General features: G+C 40.2%; 1 protein-coding gene across 9 annotated transcripts in view; it reads left to right on the top strand.

Moving 5' to 3' along the window:
- Positions 1-18753, top strand: part of Spag9 (sperm associated antigen 9) — a 133092-nt gene that overhangs the window by 10997 nt on the left and 103342 nt on the right. For all 9 annotated transcript variants that reach the window (XM_052759657.1, XM_052759656.1, XM_052759660.1 and 6 more), the window contains exon 2: positions 11555-11675. In XM_052759657.1, coding sequence (XP_052615617.1) covers positions 11555-11675 — 121 coding nt within the window. The remainder of the gene's footprint in view (positions 1-11554; positions 11676-18753) is intronic.

Raw genomic sequence — 18753 nt, 5'->3', positions numbered from 1 at the left:
CACTTTTTTTCCAAGTTCATTTCTACCAGTGTGGTACAGGCTATCAACCTCTCTCTCTGCATGTTACCTTCTCAGAGCAGAAACTTTCTGTTATCCACCACTATCCATAACTGGTGCAAAGGAAGTGCTGAGCATTTCTGAATAAAGGACTGATTTTTGTTTCCAGTATTGGCAACATATAAAGCTCCCTTTTCCCCAAAATGGAAGTCTGGGACTGGTGTGTAGTTCAGAGGTAGAGCATTTGCCAGTCATGTGCCATACCCTGGATTCATTTGCAGTACTAAAAGGAGAAAACCAGGAAATCTGATCAGATAATCTCCATACTTAAAAACTCTTAGTGGCTCTAGCTAAATTTCTTAAAATTACTTAAGTTCCTAAATAGAAGGTTTTGAATGTAGATGTCCCTATCTTGTGAGTTTCATCTGTCCATTTTGAGCCACACCAAATATTTTGTATTCTCTTCTGGCCTTCATAAAAGCTGTTTTTTCCCCTAGCACTCTAATTTTAATTTTTTAAAAATTATATTTATGACCGGGTGGTGGTGGTGGTGGTGGTGGTGGTGGTGGTGGTGGTGGTGGTGGTGGTGGTGGTGGTGGTGGTGGTGGTGGTGGTGGTGCACGCCTTTAATCCCAACACTCGGGAGGCAGAGCCAGGTAGATCTCTGTGAGTTCGAGGCCAGCCTGGTCTACAAAGTGAGTTCCAGGATAGGTACCAAAACTACACAGAGAGAAACCCTGTCTCAAAAAAACAAACAAACAAAATTATATTTATGTATTGTGCACCTTTAGAGGGCCATGCACATGTTACCAGTGTGTATGTGGCAGTCAGAAGACAACTTATGGGAATCTGCTCTCTCCTTCTACCATGTGGGTTCCTGGGATTGAATTCAAGTTGTCAGGCTTAGCAGTTAAGTTATCTTGCCTCCTCAATTTTACCTATCAACTGATTGATTGTATTTGTTGTTCAGGATGCAATTCTGGATTGCCTTTTAGGAACACCCAACTATGGATTATGGTGGTTTCATCATATCCTCCCACAACCAAGTGTCTTTCCTGTTTCTTAGCACCTCATCTATCGTATCAGACTATTGCTTTTATTCTTTCACCAAACTGGGGATTCAGTGGGCACTTAATAAGAGTTTGTTGGTTAAATGGATAAATATCTAAAGGTCAAATTGCTAAGCCTAAGCATTTAAAGTTCTCTTTGTGCATTCAAATTTTTGTCCCTTACTGTTGGTGCCAAGTTATGCTAAAACTTCCAAAAAGTTCTTCCAAAAGTTTTTTGACTTTTTTTTTTTTTTTTGGTTTTTTCGAGACAGGGTTTCTCCGTGTAGCTTTGCGCCTCTCCTGGAACTCACTTGGTAGCCCAGGCTGGCCTCGAACTCACAGAGATCCACCTGGCTCTGCCTCCCGAGTGCTGGGATTAAAGGCATGCGCCACCACCGCCCGGCGTTTTTTGACTTTTTTATAGACAGAAAAACTGTGACTCTGAAGTATATATAGTTTTTTCAGACACTACTTCCATTATGCTATACATAGGAATAGTTTACAAATATTTTGTTTTAAAATTTGCGGTATTGGGGGCTGAAGAGTTGCCTCAGAGGTTAAGAACAATCACTACTGTTCCAGAGGATCTAAGTTCAATTCTTACCAGCTACAACCATCTGTAACTCCAGTTCCAGGGGATCTGATGCCTCTTCTGGCCTCAGACACCAGGGATGCATGCAGTGCACTTACATACATGAAGGCAAAACACTCATATACATAAAACAAAAATCTTTTTTTTTAAAATGCAATATTGGGTTAGGTATTGTGGTTCACCCCCATCATCCCATCCACTGGGAAGTTGAGGCAGGAGATGAGGAACTCAAGGCCAAACTTACCTACATAACCTAGTTTTAAGCCAGCCTGGGCTACATGAGGCCATATTTTGTTTTGTTTTAAATCAAGAATAAAAAGAAAGCAGTCACTCATTTGTGGCTTTGTTTTGGAGACAAGGTCTCACACCATAGTCTTGGATGGCCTTGAACTCATTGGCACTCCTACCTAAACCCTCCTCATACTGAGGTTCCAATTCTTGACTTCAAGAATGCTGGAATTATAGGTATGTGCTACTATCCCAGTCCCTTTGTTTTTTAATTCTTTAATGTGTACTTTCATATTGGAATAGGAATTCAAGGAATTCAGTCAGTTTGCTCAGTTTTATCCATCTCTGGCCTAGTGGTTGGGCAGAAATTGTATGTATGTATATACGTGTGTGTGTGTGTGTGTATGCATATCTATATGTTTTTTTCTTTATGAGACAGAATCTCACTGTGCAGCCCTTGCTGACCTGGAACTTGGTATAAAGAGATCAGTCAGCATGCCTTTACCTTCCAGTTGCTAAAGCTTGTACCATGACATTTAGCTGTGTTGAGATTTGAGATTTGAACAGTTAAAATAAATGCTTCAAACTTTGCACTAAACTTAGTTTATTGAATAGATTTTCTTTATTTAAATTTTTTAAATTTATTTTATGTGTATGAGTGTTTTGCTTGAATGTATGTAAGTGCACCACAAGTGTGCCTGGTACCCTAGGAGGTCAGAAGAGGGCTCTGGGTCTCCTGGGACTAGAGTTACAGATAGTTGTGAATCACCATGTGGGTGCTGGAAATTGAACCAGGATTCTTTACCAGAGCAAGCAACCAAGGACTTTTTTTTTTTTTTTTTAAGGTTTTTTTGAAACAGGGTTTCTCTGTGTAGCCTTGAACTCATTCTGTAGACCAGGCTGTCCTCAGACTCAGAGATCCACCTGCCTCTGCCCCTTGAGTGCTGCAATTAAAGGTGTGTGCCACCAGCACCTGGCTGCAACCAAGTACTCTTCACTTCTGAGCCCTCTCTCCAGCCCTGAAGAAATATTTACTTAGGACAAAGTGTCACCATTATGGGATTATCATTTCAAAATATTACCTTTCTTTTTCTCTGGGTTTTATTTTGTTATTTATTGATTATTACATTTTGTGTGTGTGTGTGTGTGTGTGTGTGTGTGTGTGTGTGTGTGTCTTTGCAAACAGCCTGAATTATGCTTTTTTGATAGCCTTTTTATTATAGTCCATTAAAATCATCATTCAGGTGGGAGCAATTAGAAAGTCTGGTTTAAAAGACTGATTGTAATAGTGTTTATGAGATACCCAGCAAAATCTGAAGAGTAACCCAATATTTCCCATTAGTTTATTGAGGATAGGGAAATGGTGCTATTCTGACTTACTTTCCTTCAGCACATGACAGCTAGGTTTTCTTATAAAGATGTATTTCTTGTTGTCAACTGGTTACCCTAAGGAATAAATAGTTTTTAAGAAAGAAAATATGTTTGCTTCTTCTTTATACTTTAGATTTTTGAGAGCTCCTTTTAATTCTTGTTTTCTTTTCCCCTCCCTCTTTTAAAAATAGCCTACTGTTCTGGTTCTATGGGAGCAGTGACTTTTCTGTCTTTGACTCTATTAATTATAGTTTTCATTTGTCCCTGCTTTGTCTTTTTCCTCTGAATTCCCTTTCCACTCTTTCTAATAGTTTTGGTTTCTCTTGTTTTCAGGTTGTCGTTTCAAGCGTCTGATAACCTGATAACTGTTAATTATCTTTCTTTCTTTCTTTTTTTTTAAAACAGGGTCTCACCATGTAGCCTCAGCTGTTCTGGAACTCACTATGTAGACCAGGTTGTCCTTGAACTCAGAGATCTACTTGCCTCTGCCTCCAGAGTGCTGAGATTTGTTTGTTTGTTTGTTTTTCAAGACAGAGTTTCTCTATGTAGCTCTGGCTGTCCTGGAACTCGCTGTGTAGACCAGGCTGGCCTCGAACTCACAGACACAGAGATTGCCTACCTTTGCCTCTGGAGTACTGGGATTATGTGCTACCACCACCCAGCCAGAGTGCTGGCATTAAAGGCATGTGCCAACACTCCTGGCTAACTTCAACAGATATTTTGTTTTGGTTTGGTTTGGATTAGAGTTTCTCTGTGTGCCCTGGTTGTCCGGAAGTCAGAGATCCAACTGCTTCTACCTCACAAATGCTGGAATTAAAGGCATGTACCATTACCTGGTAACTTCAACAATTTAACATTAAATTAATACTGCTTCATGTGGGCCTCTACTCACTGTATTTTTTTTTTTTTTTTTTTTTTTTTTTTTTTTTTTTTTTTGGTTTTTCGAGACAGGGTTTCTCTGTGTAGCTTTGCGCCTTTTCCTGGAACTCACTTGGTAGCCCAGGCTGGCCTCGAACTCACAGAGATCCGCCTGGCTCTGCCTCCTGAGTGCTGGGATTAAAGGCGTGTGCCACCACCGCCCGACTTACTCACTGTATTTTATATCTCCACTATAATTTTTTTTTTGAGACAAGGTCTCATTATGTAACTCATGTTGGCCTTAAATTCCCTAGTACTGGGATTATAGGTTTGTGGTACCAAGCCCAACTCCAGTATAAAGCATACCAAAGTCTACATACTGGTGTATCTCTAGGGTATAAAAATAATAACTCATACCATTATCAGGCCTACAAGTTAGAAATTATTATTCTTTTTTTGTTTGTTTGTTTGTTTGTTTTTTGAGACAGGGTTTCTCTGTGTAGCTTTGGTGCCTGTTCTGGATCTCGCTCTGTAGACCAGGCTGGCCTCGAACTCACAAAGATCCACCTGCCTCTGCATCCCACGTGCTGGGATTAAAGTTGTGTGCCACCACCGCTGAGAAATGATTATTCTGAATAGTGGAGTGTTATTGTTTGTTTTTTGGGTTTGTTTTGGCTCAGTCCAGGGCCTTGAATGAACATGGTAGGCAAACAGTCTGTCACTATGGTATTTACCTAGCACCTTTTGCTTTTTTTTTTTTTTTTTTTTTTAACTTTTAAACAGACTCTCAGTAACAGCCCTGTCTGGCCTTGAATTCATTGTGTAGCACAGGCAAGGTCTGCTTGAACTTGTAATCTTTCTGCCTCACACTCTTCGGTAGCTGTGACTATAGGCCTTTACCACCAGGCACAGCCAATATACTGTTCATTTGTTTGTTTTTTGAGACAAAGTCTAAGTCAATAGTCCATGCTAGCTTAAAGCTCACTATGCAGCCTAGACTGGCTTCAAACTGATGAGAGTCCTTCTGGCTCAGCTTCCTTAGTGCTAGGATTACAGGTGAGAGCTACTGTCTTAGTCCCTGTTCTTTTGCTGTGAAAAGACACCATGACCAAGGCAACTCTTTTGTTGGAAAACATTTAATTGGGGACTTGCTTAGAGTTTCAGAGGTTTAGACCATTATTGTCAGGACAGATAGCATGGCTACATACAGGCACTGGAGCAGTAGCTGAGAACTAGCTAGAAAGAGAGAGAGGAAAGACATCTGAGCCTGGCATGGGCTTTTGAAAAACCACACCTCCTAATCCTTATAATCCTTCCAAACAGTTCCATTGCCAATGTCCAAGCATTCAAATATATGAGCCTATGAGGGCCATTTTCATTCAGACCATCACAACCACCATGCCTGGAGCCATACAGTTCATCAGTGTCTACCTTTTCCCAGTTGTCTTAAAAGTGTGATTGTATGGAGTTTGGTGTTTCAGTTCAAATCCAAAGACAGTGATCCATATAATTATACTTTTTAAAGTTTCTTTAATGTGCAGTAGTTGTTGTCCCCCTTTTTTACGTGTGTGTGTGTGTGTGTGTGTGTGTGTGTAGGTGTAGGTCAGATGTTATTGATACCCTGGTTTCTTCCTCATCACTCTCCACCTTTTTTGTTTGTATATAGCACCAGAGTTTAGGGCTTAATTGTTTTCCTAAAGACATTGAAGCAAAAATCTTACTAAAACATTTTTCACAATTCCCCAGTATGAAGACAAACATATTAAAAAGAAAAAAAAAAAAAACCCAACCCAGAACTATTTGTAGGGGGAAAGACTTTATACATCAGTTGAAGCAATATAAATTCTAACTTGTCTTTTAAGGAGTCTGTTACTGAATCTGAAGCTCACTGATTTGTCTAGACTGCCTGACTGCATCTAGTGTTGTGGTGAGTCCTGGGCATCTGGACACAAGTCCTCAGGCTTATGCAACCAGTACTTTGCCCACTACCTCCCCAGACCCAACGTTACCTTTTCAGTTTTCTGAGATGGGACTTTGATACGCTGAGATTCACCTTTGTTGTTGTATGATATATTCCATGCTGGTGTGGAATTAACTAAAAATGGATAATGATTATATAATGGGAATAATTTCTTCCCCCTACTCTACAGAATAAGTCAGAGTGTTTGTCTTGGAGGATGTCTGGCAGCAAGTAAGCCTGTTATTTGGTGGTGCTAGTTTTTAGACAATTGTTATACTCAAAGTACTATTTAAAGGACTCTCCAACCTTTGTTGGCTTCCTGCATCTTACTCTAGAGAACAGCAGTCTCTGAGGATTTTTTCTTTTAAACCTTGAGAGTTTGCCTTTTCAAATAATTCATTTGTTTTTCTATAGAACAGTAGGGCAAAACAGTCCCCTATAAGCCAGGTGGGCATAGAGGCATCTTGCTTCATCACAAAGCTGATTCTTTTTTAAATCCTGACATAAGTTGGTATTGTCCACTACCTTTTTTTTTTTTTTTTTAAAGCAGTGTCTAGTTGCTCCCAGAAGACTTCTGTCGGAAGTTACATCAATATTGTTGCTGACCTGGTAGCTGTTAAGATGGAAAAGGGTGTCTAGTGGAAGATGTATTTATTTTACATATTGAAAATTCCCACTTATAGGCTCTTATTGTTTGCCTGCCTTACTCAAAAGAGTGTATGAGAGAGACAGAGGCAGAGAGGAATAGGGAGAGGATTTATGCTATAGCTTATTAGAAATGTACAACAAACTGTTATGCTGGGGGTAGATAGCCAGAATTCCCAGAGGTAAAGTCATTTAGTAATTAGAAAAACTGCTTCCTTCTCACCATGATTTTGTCAATTCTCACTTCACTGTGATTGTTCTGATGCTAGTAGCCAAGTATACTTCAGGGTGACTAGCTTTATAAAATCATGCCATTGGAAAGAGGATAAGTCATATTAAAACATTAGCATCTTTTAGAGTTTTTTTTTTTTAACGTCTCTGGCTGGCAGGTATGGTGGCATATAACAACAACAACAAAAACGTGAATTAGGGTGAAGCTTTTAAAATCCTATTTATGTTGCACAAAATGCTGTTATATACAGATTATAAGAGCCACAGGGCTAGTGAGATGGCGTATCACTTGCTGCAGTAAACCTTGCAACTTGAGTTTGATCTCTGTAATCTAGGAACCTTGTAGAAGGAAAGAATTGATTCCACAAAGTTCTCTGGCCTCTGCATTCTGTGACACATGTGAGCTCCCTCTTCCATACATCACAGTCACACACATGCACATGTGCACACACCAATAATTATATTAACAACAATAACAGCAACAACCACAATAATTTTTTTGAAAAAAACAGGTAGTAGTTTTCCTAATAATTGGCCAATGTCCCAGAAAGGACCTTGAGCAGTCTGGGTTATCTCTCCCTAGGGAGACAGAGTCACTACCAGTCAGATTACATGGATTGAAGAGAATTAACATGAAACAGGGAGAGAAATTTTCTCACAGGAAGACATTGTGTCTAGACAGAAAAGTGTTTTCTGTAGTGATTGAAAAGCTTGGATGTGGTAGCTTGCGTTTAAAGTCCTGGCACTTGCAAGGCCTAAGCAATAGAACTGCCTCAAGTTTGAGGCCAGCTTGAAATATGTAGTAGTTCTATATGGTCAAAGACTACATAGTGAGATCTTGCCTGAAACAAACAAACAAACAAACAAACAAACTAGAAAAAAATAAGAAAAGAAAAAGTTTAAGGATTAATAAAGTCAGTAAAGGATTAAAAAATTGCACTTTACTTTAAGCTGTGTGGCGGTGGCACGAGCCTTTAATCCCAGCACTCGGGAGGCAGAGGCAGAGGCAGGTGGATCTCTGTGAGTACAAGGACAGCCTGGTCTGCAGAGAGAGTTCAAGGACAGCCAGGGCTACACAGTAAAGCCCTGTCTCCAAAAACAAAAAAATGCATTTTAAAACTAATGAACGTTGAGCCTGGGGAGATGGCTCAGTGGTTAAGAGCACTGGCTGCTCTTCCAGATGACTCGGGTTCAATTCCCAGCACCCACATGGCAGCTCACAACTGTCTGTAATTCCAGTTCCAGTGGATCTGACACCTTCACACCAAATAAAATAAAATAAAATAAAATAAAATAAATGCATATAAAATAAATTTAAATAATTAAAAAAACCAAACCAATGAATGTTTATTGTTATGCTAATTATAATAACTAAGATATGGAACCAGTCAATAGATGAAAAAATAAAGAAAAGTGTGTGTGTATTTTATTCAGCCATAAAAAAGAATGGAAATTATGTTATTTGTGGGAAATTGTATGGAACTGAAGATCATGTTAAGTGAAATAAGTCAGAGTCACAAAGACAAATATCTCATTTTCTCTCATTTGTGAAGTTTAGATTTCAATGTGAATATGTACATATGTACAGATCTATGAGATGAAAATATAAGGGAGACTATGAGGGAAGAGGAAGAGATTTAGAGGGAGAGGAGATGGGGAAACCAGGGAAGGTAATGGGAGGAAGAAACTTAGAAGATCCCGTTTTCTCTCCAGCAGAATATGGACTTCACTGCATACATACTCATGCGGCTTGAAAGCAGAAGGGGAGTACTCAAAGAAAGGAAGGGACTAGTAGGGAGGAGTGTGTATTTAGTGAAACTTAATTTTTCTCTTCTCAGTTTTGTGGTTCTTTGATTTTTTTCATTTTGTTTTTGGTCAGTTCTGTGGAAAGTGCTCTATTATTTATTACAGCTAGTAAATCATAAGGTTTCTCTTTGTAATTTATAACATTTTCTATATAAATTTCAGTTTTTACTCTGCAACTTTTGTTATTGATTAGTTTAACAAACATTTTAGAACCTGCTGTATGCTGTCATTACTTTTCCCACTAGCATTACATCAGGACATACAATGATGCCTTTATGGAACCTACATTGTGGCAAGAATAGGCACATAGTAAATAAGGTAATTACTAAAATTTTTAGTGTGGGGTTTGGGAATAATTGCTCTAAAGAAGAGTAAGGAGGGGAGATAGGGAAATGAGAAAGGTCTCACTAAGAAGGTGATGTCTGAACAAAGACATGAAGGGCACTAGAGAGGGAGCAAGCCGTTAGTTACCTGGGTAGGAGAATTCCAAATAGCAGGAAACAAGTGCAGAGGCTTACTCACTCCCTAAGCCTCAGAATACTACAGATACTTACAAGGAGCGTGATATCAAACAAGTAGGATGGTGGGAAAAGGTTGTGTGGGTTCCAAGAGGCCCATTGTAAGCTCTGTAGTAGATAATTTAAATTATCAGGTCTGAGTTCCTTTAAAAGGATCCTCCTCACTATTCTGCATTCTAGAGGATCAGGGTGAAAGTGAAGAGACCATTCAAGAGGTGAATGCTAGAGCAATAATTCATACAGTAGATAATGGTGGCACAGATCAAACTTGTAATGGAGATAATGAAAAGGAGTGAGATATGAGTCAGACTTGCTGATAGATCTGATAAGAGCTATTAAGGAAGGAGAAGTGTCAAAGCTGACTCTAAAGTTCTAGGCATGAGTGCAGTCACTTAATGAATCAGAGACCAAGAGAGGATCAGGTAGGTTTTCAACACACTAAGTTTAAGGTGTTTATTAGAATCTAACTGATTTTGTCCAGTAAATAGGCTATAGAGATACATATTTGAAATTTAGGTTTATACTAGAGATAGAAATTTAGAAGCTGTCAGCATACAATTATCATGTAAAGCAATGAAAATAGATGAGCTCCGGCTGGAGAGATGGCTCAGAGATTAAGAGCACTGACTGCTCTTCCTGCTCTTCCAGAAGTCCCGAGTTCAATTTCCAGGAGGCAGGAGGATTATGAGCTTTAGGCTACCTTGGCAACATAGTGAGGTCCTGCTTCAAAAAACAATTTACTGGGCTATTAAGATAGCTCAGCAGATAAAGGCATTGCTTTGCAACAATGCAAGCTGGAGACCTGGGTTCCATCCCTAAAACTCATCTAAAGGTGAAAGGAGAGAATAGACTCCACAATATTGTTCTCCAACCTCCAGCACGCATGTAGTGACACATGTGCATAGACTTATATGGTAAGTTTTTAAAATTATAACAAAGAAACAAAAAATGGAACAGAAAATGTGCCCAAGGATGGAGCACTTCAATGTGAAGAAATTGAGAAGTAACCAGAAAGAGCACCAAGAAAGAGCAACCAGAAAATAGAAGGGAAACAAGGAAAGTCAAACAGAAGAAGAAACCAGTTGTCAGATGCTGCTGATCTAGCAGTTAAGATGGAGACTGAGATTTAATGATTTCATTTAACCAATCTTTTCTTAAATTATATTTGATTGGTAGTGTTATTTCTAGCCCGGTTCTTTTTGGTTTTTCGAGACAGGGTTTCTCTGTGTAGCTTTGCGCCTTTCCTGGAACTCGCTTTGGAGACGGCTGGCCTCGAACTCACAGAGATCCGCCTGCCTCTGCCTCCCGAGTGCTGGGATTAAAGGCGTGCGCCACCACCGCCCGGCTCCGGTTCTTTTTTTAATTTAAACCTACATCAGATAAATTCACAAACTTACTTATTGCTGATCTTTCCTTCTCATTTATTTACTTATTTTTTGCAGTGCTGTGAATAGAACCCCTACCTCCTATATGTTAGGCAAGCACAATACTATTGAGCTACACCATGACCCCAATATCTCTTGTTAAATAATCACTTAGCAAATATGAATTATTCTGTTATTCTTTTGTATCTTCTGTACATACTATGGATTAAAGATTTGTTTTCAACTCAATGAATATGCACGTATACTAAAAGATTTAGTTGTAGTGAGATATATGTATTCCCTTTGGGATGTCTATTATGTGAAATGATAACACCTTAACTAAATAAATTGTTATATTTTTACTTCTGTATTTGGAGGTTTTAGGTATAATTATTAGAGAAACTTATAATCAACTCAATTTCATTTGAGATCTCTTAGATACTTTACACAAACACACACACAGACACACACACACACACACACACACACACACACACGTATAATTCTTTTAAAAATGTGTTTTGTGTGTGATAGCTTACATGCACAGGTCAAAGGACAAATTTCAGGAGTTAGTTTTCTCCTTCTGCCATGTGGATCCCGGGAATCAAATTCAAGTTGTCAGACTTGGTGGTAGATGCCTTGATTGAGCCATATTGCCAGCTCTTGTTTGTTGTTGTGTTGGGATTTTTGCATGCATGTATGTCTGTATACGTCATGTGTGCTGGTGCCTTTGGAGGCCAGAATTGGGTATTGGATCCTCCGGGACTGAAGTTCCAGAAGGATGCCAGCTGCCATGTGGGTGCTAGAAGTAGAACTGGGGTCCTCTGTACCCTGAACCATCCCTCCATCCCCAATAGTTATCTCTGAAGTACAGGTGTTGAAAATATAAAAGAGATTTCATTTCAATACTGAAAATGTCTGTTGTTCTTTATTAGAAATTCATTGAATTTGAAGACTCTCAGGAACAGGAAAAGAAGGATTTACAAACCCGAGTGGAATCTCTGGAATCTCAAACCAGACAACTTGAACTTAAAGCAAAAAACTATGCTGACCAGAGTAAGTACAATGCTTTTCTCCTCATAAGTACTCATTAAAGAGTGGACCCCCATACAGTGAATGACTCACCCTGACATTTGACAAGGGCTCCAAATATGTGCCTGGAAATTGTCATCACAGAATCAAGTGTGAGATCGGGGTGCTGGTATTAAGTCCTTTTTGTTCCCATCTCATATGACACCAAGATATGTAGAAAAGGCTGAGTCAGAGATACCTGCTAGACTGACTTCTTCAGTTGTGCTGTCTGCCTGTTTGTAGTTAGCATTCTGCTGTCTTTGTTATGCAGATACCCATATGTGGAGCAGTTCTGCTCATAGTTCCATTGTTTCTGTATTGCTTTGAAGTTTACCGATAGGAGAGAAACTAGCCTTGGAGTATGTATAAAAAGTGACTGAAATTTCTTTTGTTCCTTTTTGTTGAAAAAGTAAAGGTAATTTAGGGAAAGAGACGTTCCTTTTTTCAGATTCTTTTGGTTTTTTTGAGACAGGGTTGCTCTATAGTCTAGAGATCAGAGATCCACCTGTCTCTGACTCCCCAGTGCTGAGATTAAAGTTTAGAGTGTGCCACCACCGCCCATCTCATTTTAAAAAAATATTTAAAATTGTTTTTAGTTTTTTTTTTAAATGTGTGTGAGTGTTTGCCTGCTTACATGCATATAAGTGTACTGTGTGCATGCCTGGTGTCCTTGCAGATCAGAAGAGGGCATCAGATCCCTTGGAATTGGAATTAGGGATGGTTGTAAGCTACCATGTGCATACTGGGAACCCAACTCTGGGAAGAGCAGCAAGCAAGTGCTCTTAATTGCTGAGCCAATTTCTTTAACCCCTCAGATTCATTTTTAATGCAATTTCATGTTATTTTTTACTTTTTAAATTATTTCAATTTTCATGGATAATTTTGCCTTTTCCTAATGAAAATGAACAAATTTTAAAAAGTGAAATTTATAAAAAGAAGTGGTAGAAATTATAAAAAGAAGTGGTGAGAAACTTCATGATCCCTTTTCTCTTTAAATTTAAAATATATTTATTTGGGGGGCAGGGCACACATGGCATGGTGTTCATGTGGATGTCAGAGGATAACCTGGGGGAATTATCTTTTTCTACCATGTGGTTCCTGGAGATCAAACTTGGGTTATCAGGCTTGGTGGCAAATGAGCTATATCACCAGCCCATGTCCCATTTTATGTTATGTTTCTCACATCACTCATTAAGGCTTTATACCAATACCTGCTATTATGTTTTGTTTTACTGACATAGAGGTCTCATTATGCATATAGCTAGTCTGGTTGCAAACATTCTCCTTCATAGTGCTAGGTGTGTTCCTCCATACCCAGCTGTGATATCTGCTGTTAAGGAACTGCCTGTCCTTACGGATAAATTTCAACACCAGAAAGTGAAGTACATGTGAGAATGGAACTAAGTGCATCCTTTAGAACTCTAGTAGGGCCTAATTGAGCTAAATGCATAACAGTAGGAATTTGGAGCTCAAACACTACAATCCAAAAATTCACAGGGCTCTTTTGCAGATACTGTGGAGTTCCAATAGACATTTGGTTACAGAAACTAACGTGAGCCAACAATGAGCTATATATATCCCTTGACTTCATGTTTTTAGGCTTGATGATGCATACGAGTTCTACAGCCTCCCTTGGTTAATTAAGAAGAAGTCAGTGGTTTCTGATTCTGCTGTAGACTCTCTTATAGATGGCTGTGCACTTAGAGAACTTGTGGTGGACTCTACTGCACACTGGAATCATACTGTGAACCACACAGCTGGAGGAACAGTTTGTGGCTGTAGCATTTGGTACACTTTAAGAGTTGAACATTTTATACTCAAAGAGGAAGAAAATTTGAGGGGTTTTTTTTTTTTTGAGACAGTCTTACTTTGTAGCCTAGGTTTCTGGAACTCATGTAGTCCATTCTGGCCTTGAACGTAACCCTAATCTTTTCAGCCTCCCAAGTGCTGGGAATACAGGTGTGAACCACCATGCTCAAAACAATTTGATTATAGAAGATATCTTAATTCTAAATTGATTATACCTTTATATTAGGAATTATATAGTATTCTAGAACTACACAATAAAGACATAGCAGAAACAAGCAAAATTTCATTATTTTAATGAATTTTTTTTGATTTGTACAAAGTACCAAGTTTTCAGTAGATTTTTATTTTTTTAATTGAAAAAGAATTGCTAGTTGCTCCGTGGTGGTAGTGACACATGCCTTTGATCTCAGTACTGGGGAGGCAGAGACAGGAGGATCTCTGTGGGTTAGAAGCCAGCCTGGTCTACAGAGAAACCCTGTCTTGAAAAACCAAAAAAAAAAAAAAAAAAGAATTGCTTGTCTAAAATCCTTTTAGACATCAAGTGATCTGTTTCTGTTGTAAGAAAGAAATTAGAGCAAAATTTGTTGTATACTTAAAATTGCATTAAATTAAAATTTTATTTTTATGTGTGTGTTTGAGTGCCTTGATAAATGTGTGTGCACCTTCGTGCCTGGTGCCTGAGGGAGGATGTCAGGTTAACCGCCACCACGCGAGTGCTGGGAACCAGCCTTGGTCCTCTGCAAGAGCAGCAAGTGCTCCTAACCTCTGAACTGTCTTTGCAGCCTCTGAAATCAAAATTTTATTTGACTTGTCTCACATTGAGAGGAGATCCTGTTGTTTTTCCACAAAAAGGTAGATGCAGGAGATTCCTTCTCTCCCTCTTCATTGCTGAAAATAAAAAACAAAAACAAAACAAAATTTTTTTCTCCTCTCTAATGAATGTAAATAAAACGTACTTTGTTTTTTGGTTTTTCAAGACAGGGTTTCTTTGTGTAATGACCTTGACTGTCCTGGAACTTGCTTTGTAGACCAGGCTGGCCTCGACAGCCACCTGCCTCTGCCTTAAGACATACTTCTTTTTTTTTTTTGTTTGTTTGTTTTTCGAGACAGGGTTTCTCTACGTAGCTTTGCGCCTCTCCTGGAACTCACTCAGTAGCCCAGGCTGGCCTCGAACTCACAGAGATCCGCCTGGCTCTGCCTCCCGAGTGCTGGGATTAAAGGCATGCGCCACCACCGCCCGGCAAGACATACTTCTTAAGTGTTCAATACAGGAGCATGTTTTGAGTGTCTCTGGTTTTGACCTTTTCGTTGTTCTAGGTTTGTTTTGTAGCTTGGTGAATCACACTCAGCATTTTGGAATTGTCATGTACTATGGAGTCCATTTTCATTTCTTTCTTCAGAAGCATTCATTATCATGTCTGCATTTTAATTCCAAGATTTTTTAAAATTAAGTGTTTTAATAAAACTATACTCTATAGAAGGAAGGGGGAATTTCTTTACAAATATTAAAAACAGTTTTGAGCTTAATTTAGATTGAAAACTTGTCTTGTTTCTTGCTTGGAGACATGGTCTCACTATTGTGGCCTTGAACTTGGAATCTACTCCCTCCTTTCATCCTCTCTCAAGTGCTGGGATTACAGGTCTATGCCATTGGCACCATACTCAACAGTTCAGACATTAGCTTCAGCTTCCTGGGTGCTGGAACTTTAAGTGTCTACCACTAACTACCGCTGATCTTTTTTTTTTTTTTAATTTATGTGTATTTCTACTACCCCTGGGTTATATAACAAAATAAGCTGATGAAGCCATGGGGAGCAAGCCAGTAAGTAGCATTCTTCCATGACCTCTGCTTGGAGATCCTGCCCTGACTTCCCATCATGATGACCTGTAATTGGGCTGAGTAACTCAAATAAACCCTTTGCTTCCCAAGTTGCTTTTTCATGGTGTTTTGTCATAGCAATAAAAAAGCAAACTAGTACCAGAATTATGAGGTATTGCTGTGACAGACTTGACTGTGTAGTTTTAAGGAGGATCATGAAGGAGTTTGGAACGGTGGGCTAGAAAAACCATTGAGTGCTCAGAGCTTAATGAGCTGTTGTGGGAATTTTGGAAGATAAGAATGCTGAGAGCAATGCAGACAATAGAGACTTGGTCTGTGATGTTTCAAGGAAAGTTTGAGAGTACCACAAATTTTCTATCAGAGCTGCTTGCGTGAGAGATTTGAATTGAGAATCTGTGATTTCGCTGGGTGGTGGTGGCACATGCCTTTAGTCCCAGCACTTGGGAGTCAGAGGCAGGTAGATTGCTGTGAGTTCGAGGCCAGCTTGGTCTACATAGCAAGTTCTAGGACAGTCAGGCCAACCAGAGAAACCCTGTCTTGAAAAACAAAGAATCTGTGGTTTCTGCGTAGCTGGGGCTCAAGAATCAGCTGTGACTACCAAGAGACTAGCACCACTGAAAACTACACCTTAGCTTCACTGGCACAATTGAAATTGTCTGTAGCAATAGAAAACCCTGCTGGGACTAACAAGAAATGACCATCATTGAGGTGAAATCTTCTGGGAAGTAAAAATTTCCTCATGATGAGCACACAGAAGCTGTGATCCATAGGGGCAAGGCTGAGTCTCAGTTTGGCAGCTGAACTTGATAATGATTTTGAAGGCGTGAAGAGATCATGGAGAGAAGCTGAGGCTTGACCCCTGTGTGGCAGGGTTGGAGTCCCTGAAGAGAGGCCACAAGAGGCCATTGGTGAAGGTACAGCCTCAGTTGCAGAGAAAAACCTCAGGATTGAAGGGATCATAGAGAGAGTCTGAGGCTTGGCACTATGTGGCAGGGTTGGAGTCCCTGAAAAGAGTCCAGGAGAGGCAGTTAGTGAAGGTGTGCAGCTGTAGTGGAGACCCCTGGCATATTGTGGATACCAGGACAATGGACAGCCACTAAAGGACAGTGACAGGTGTAGCATTGAGCCAACTTGAGCCTTCCAGACAAGCTGTGTGTGCTGAGGATAGCAAAGCCAGAGAAGTAGTTCTTTCCAAACCCTTTGGAGCCCAGAAGATTGTGAATGAATCCCAGATGCCAGTCATCATGTTACAGGATTTAATTTATACTGCTGAATCTTGATTTCACTTTATTTGTTTGTTTATTTGTTTACTTTAATTGTGATTGTTCCCTGGTTCTTCCCTCTTGGAATAAGAAGGATGTAACGTATTTTTGATTTTACAGGGGCCCACAGTTGAGAGACTTTGAACTTTAAGAAACATTGGATATTTTAGTCTGAACTTTTAGTATTTCAATTTTTTAAAGACTGGAACTTTGAAAGTTACACTGTGTTTTATATTTGTGATATTAGTATGAGATCTTGGTGATAAACAAGAAAGGAAAAGTTATGATTCAATAGTGACATATGTCAAGTTGACCAGGGGGTCAAATGTGCTGGCTAGTTTTTAGTCAGTTTGATACAAGCTAGAGTCATCTGGGAAGAGAGAACCTCAAGTGAGAAAAATGCCATCATCAAATTGGCCTGTAGGCAAGTCTGTAGGGCATTTCCTTGATTAATGATTGGTGTGGGCAGTGCCACCCCTGTGCGGGTTGTCCTGGGTTGTGGAGGAAAGTGGGCTGAGTGAACCTGGAGAGCAAGTCAGTAAGCAGCATTCCTCTATGGTCTTTGCTTCTGTTCCTGACTCAAGTTCCTACCCTGACTTCTCCTTGTGATGGACTGTGATTGAGATGACTAAACCAATAAACCCTTTCCAAGTTGCTTTTGGTAATTGCTTTGTATCACAGCAATAAAAGGCAGTCTATCTGTCCCCTGTCCCCTTTGATCTTTTGTTATTTTGGCACAGGGTCTTATGTGTAGTCCAGGTTGACTAGGAGTAGGCTGAAATCAAGGATGACACTGAACTCTTGACTCTCCTGCTTCTCCCTCTAGAGGGCTGGGGTCACAGGCTTGTATGCCACCACATCGGTTTATGTGGTTCTGGGCCTGATGCATGATAGACTAGCATTCTACCAACTGAGCTATATTCTCAGCTCCCAGTCCCTACCCCCCCCCCCCCACACACACACACACAACAGGGTTTCCCTGTGTAACAGCCCTGGCAGTCCTGGAACTTGTTTTGTAGACCATGCTGGCCTAAAACTCAGAGATCCTCCTGCTTTTGCTTCCTGAGTGCTAGTATTAAAGGTATGCAGTGCACCACCATGCCTAGCCAGTTTTTCCTTTTTCAAAAATATTTTCACTTTTTTTTGGGGGGGGGTGGAGTTTTATTAGCTTTATCTCCCCCAAATTTCCTGAATGAATCAAAATACCTCATTTTCCCCCCTAGACATTGTTTCTCTGTGTAGCTTCAGGCTGGCCTCGAACTCAGAGATCTGCCTGCCTCAGCTTCCTGAGTGCTGGGATTAAGACCCATGCCCTCACGGATGAGGTGTTTTGTTTTTGTTTTGTTTTGTGCGTGTACACACACACACACACACACACACACACACACGCACACGCACACGCACGCACGCACGCACGCACGCACGCACGCTTACACATGCCTCTGGAAGGCTGGAAAACTACCTTGGATGTCATCCTCAGAAATATTTTCCATCTCCTTTGGGACATGGTTATTTACTCAGAGCTCACCAATTAGACTGAATTGATGGGCCAGAGAGCCTCAAGAATCCACCTGACTGCCTCCCCAGTGCTGGAATTATAAGCATGTCTTCATGCCCAGCATTTTCACCTGAGTTCTGGGAATTGAACTCACATATTCAAGTTTGCAAGGCAAGCACTTTACTGAGCTGTTTCCCCAACTCTTACTTAGCTCCTTAATTTAAAAAAAAGGATATTTGGCCGGGCGGTGGTGGCACACGCCTTTAATCCCAGCACTCAGGAGGCAGAGCCAGGCGGATCTCTGTGAGTTCGAGGCCAGCCTGGACTACCAAGTGAGTTCCAGGAAAGGCGCAAAGCTACACAGAGAAACCCTGTCTCGAAAAACCAAAAAAAAAAGGATATTTGTGTGTGTGTGTGTGTGTGTGTGTGTGGTGTGTGTGTGTGTGTGAGAGAGAGAGAGAGAGAGAGAGAGAGAGAGAGAGTGATATGAATGTTTGTTGCACACGACACGTGTGGTCAGAGGACGATTTTGTGGAGTCAGTTCTCTTTCCACCTGTGGGTGCTGGAGATCAAACTCAGGTTATCAGGTGTGTGTGGCAAGTACCTTGCCAGCTGAGCCATTTCACTGGCTCAGCCCTTTAATTAAAAACACTT

The sequence above is a fragment of the Peromyscus californicus genome, unplaced genomic scaffold (genome assembly GCF_007827085.1).
Source record: "Peromyscus californicus insignis strain IS unplaced genomic scaffold, ASM782708v3 Scaffold_3__1_contigs__length_106647218, whole genome shotgun sequence".
Classification (NCBI taxonomy): Eukaryota; Metazoa; Chordata; class Mammalia; order Rodentia; family Cricetidae; genus Peromyscus; species Peromyscus californicus.
Note: the sequence above shows the minus strand (reverse complement) of the source record. Positions and strands in the feature narration are given on the sequence as shown.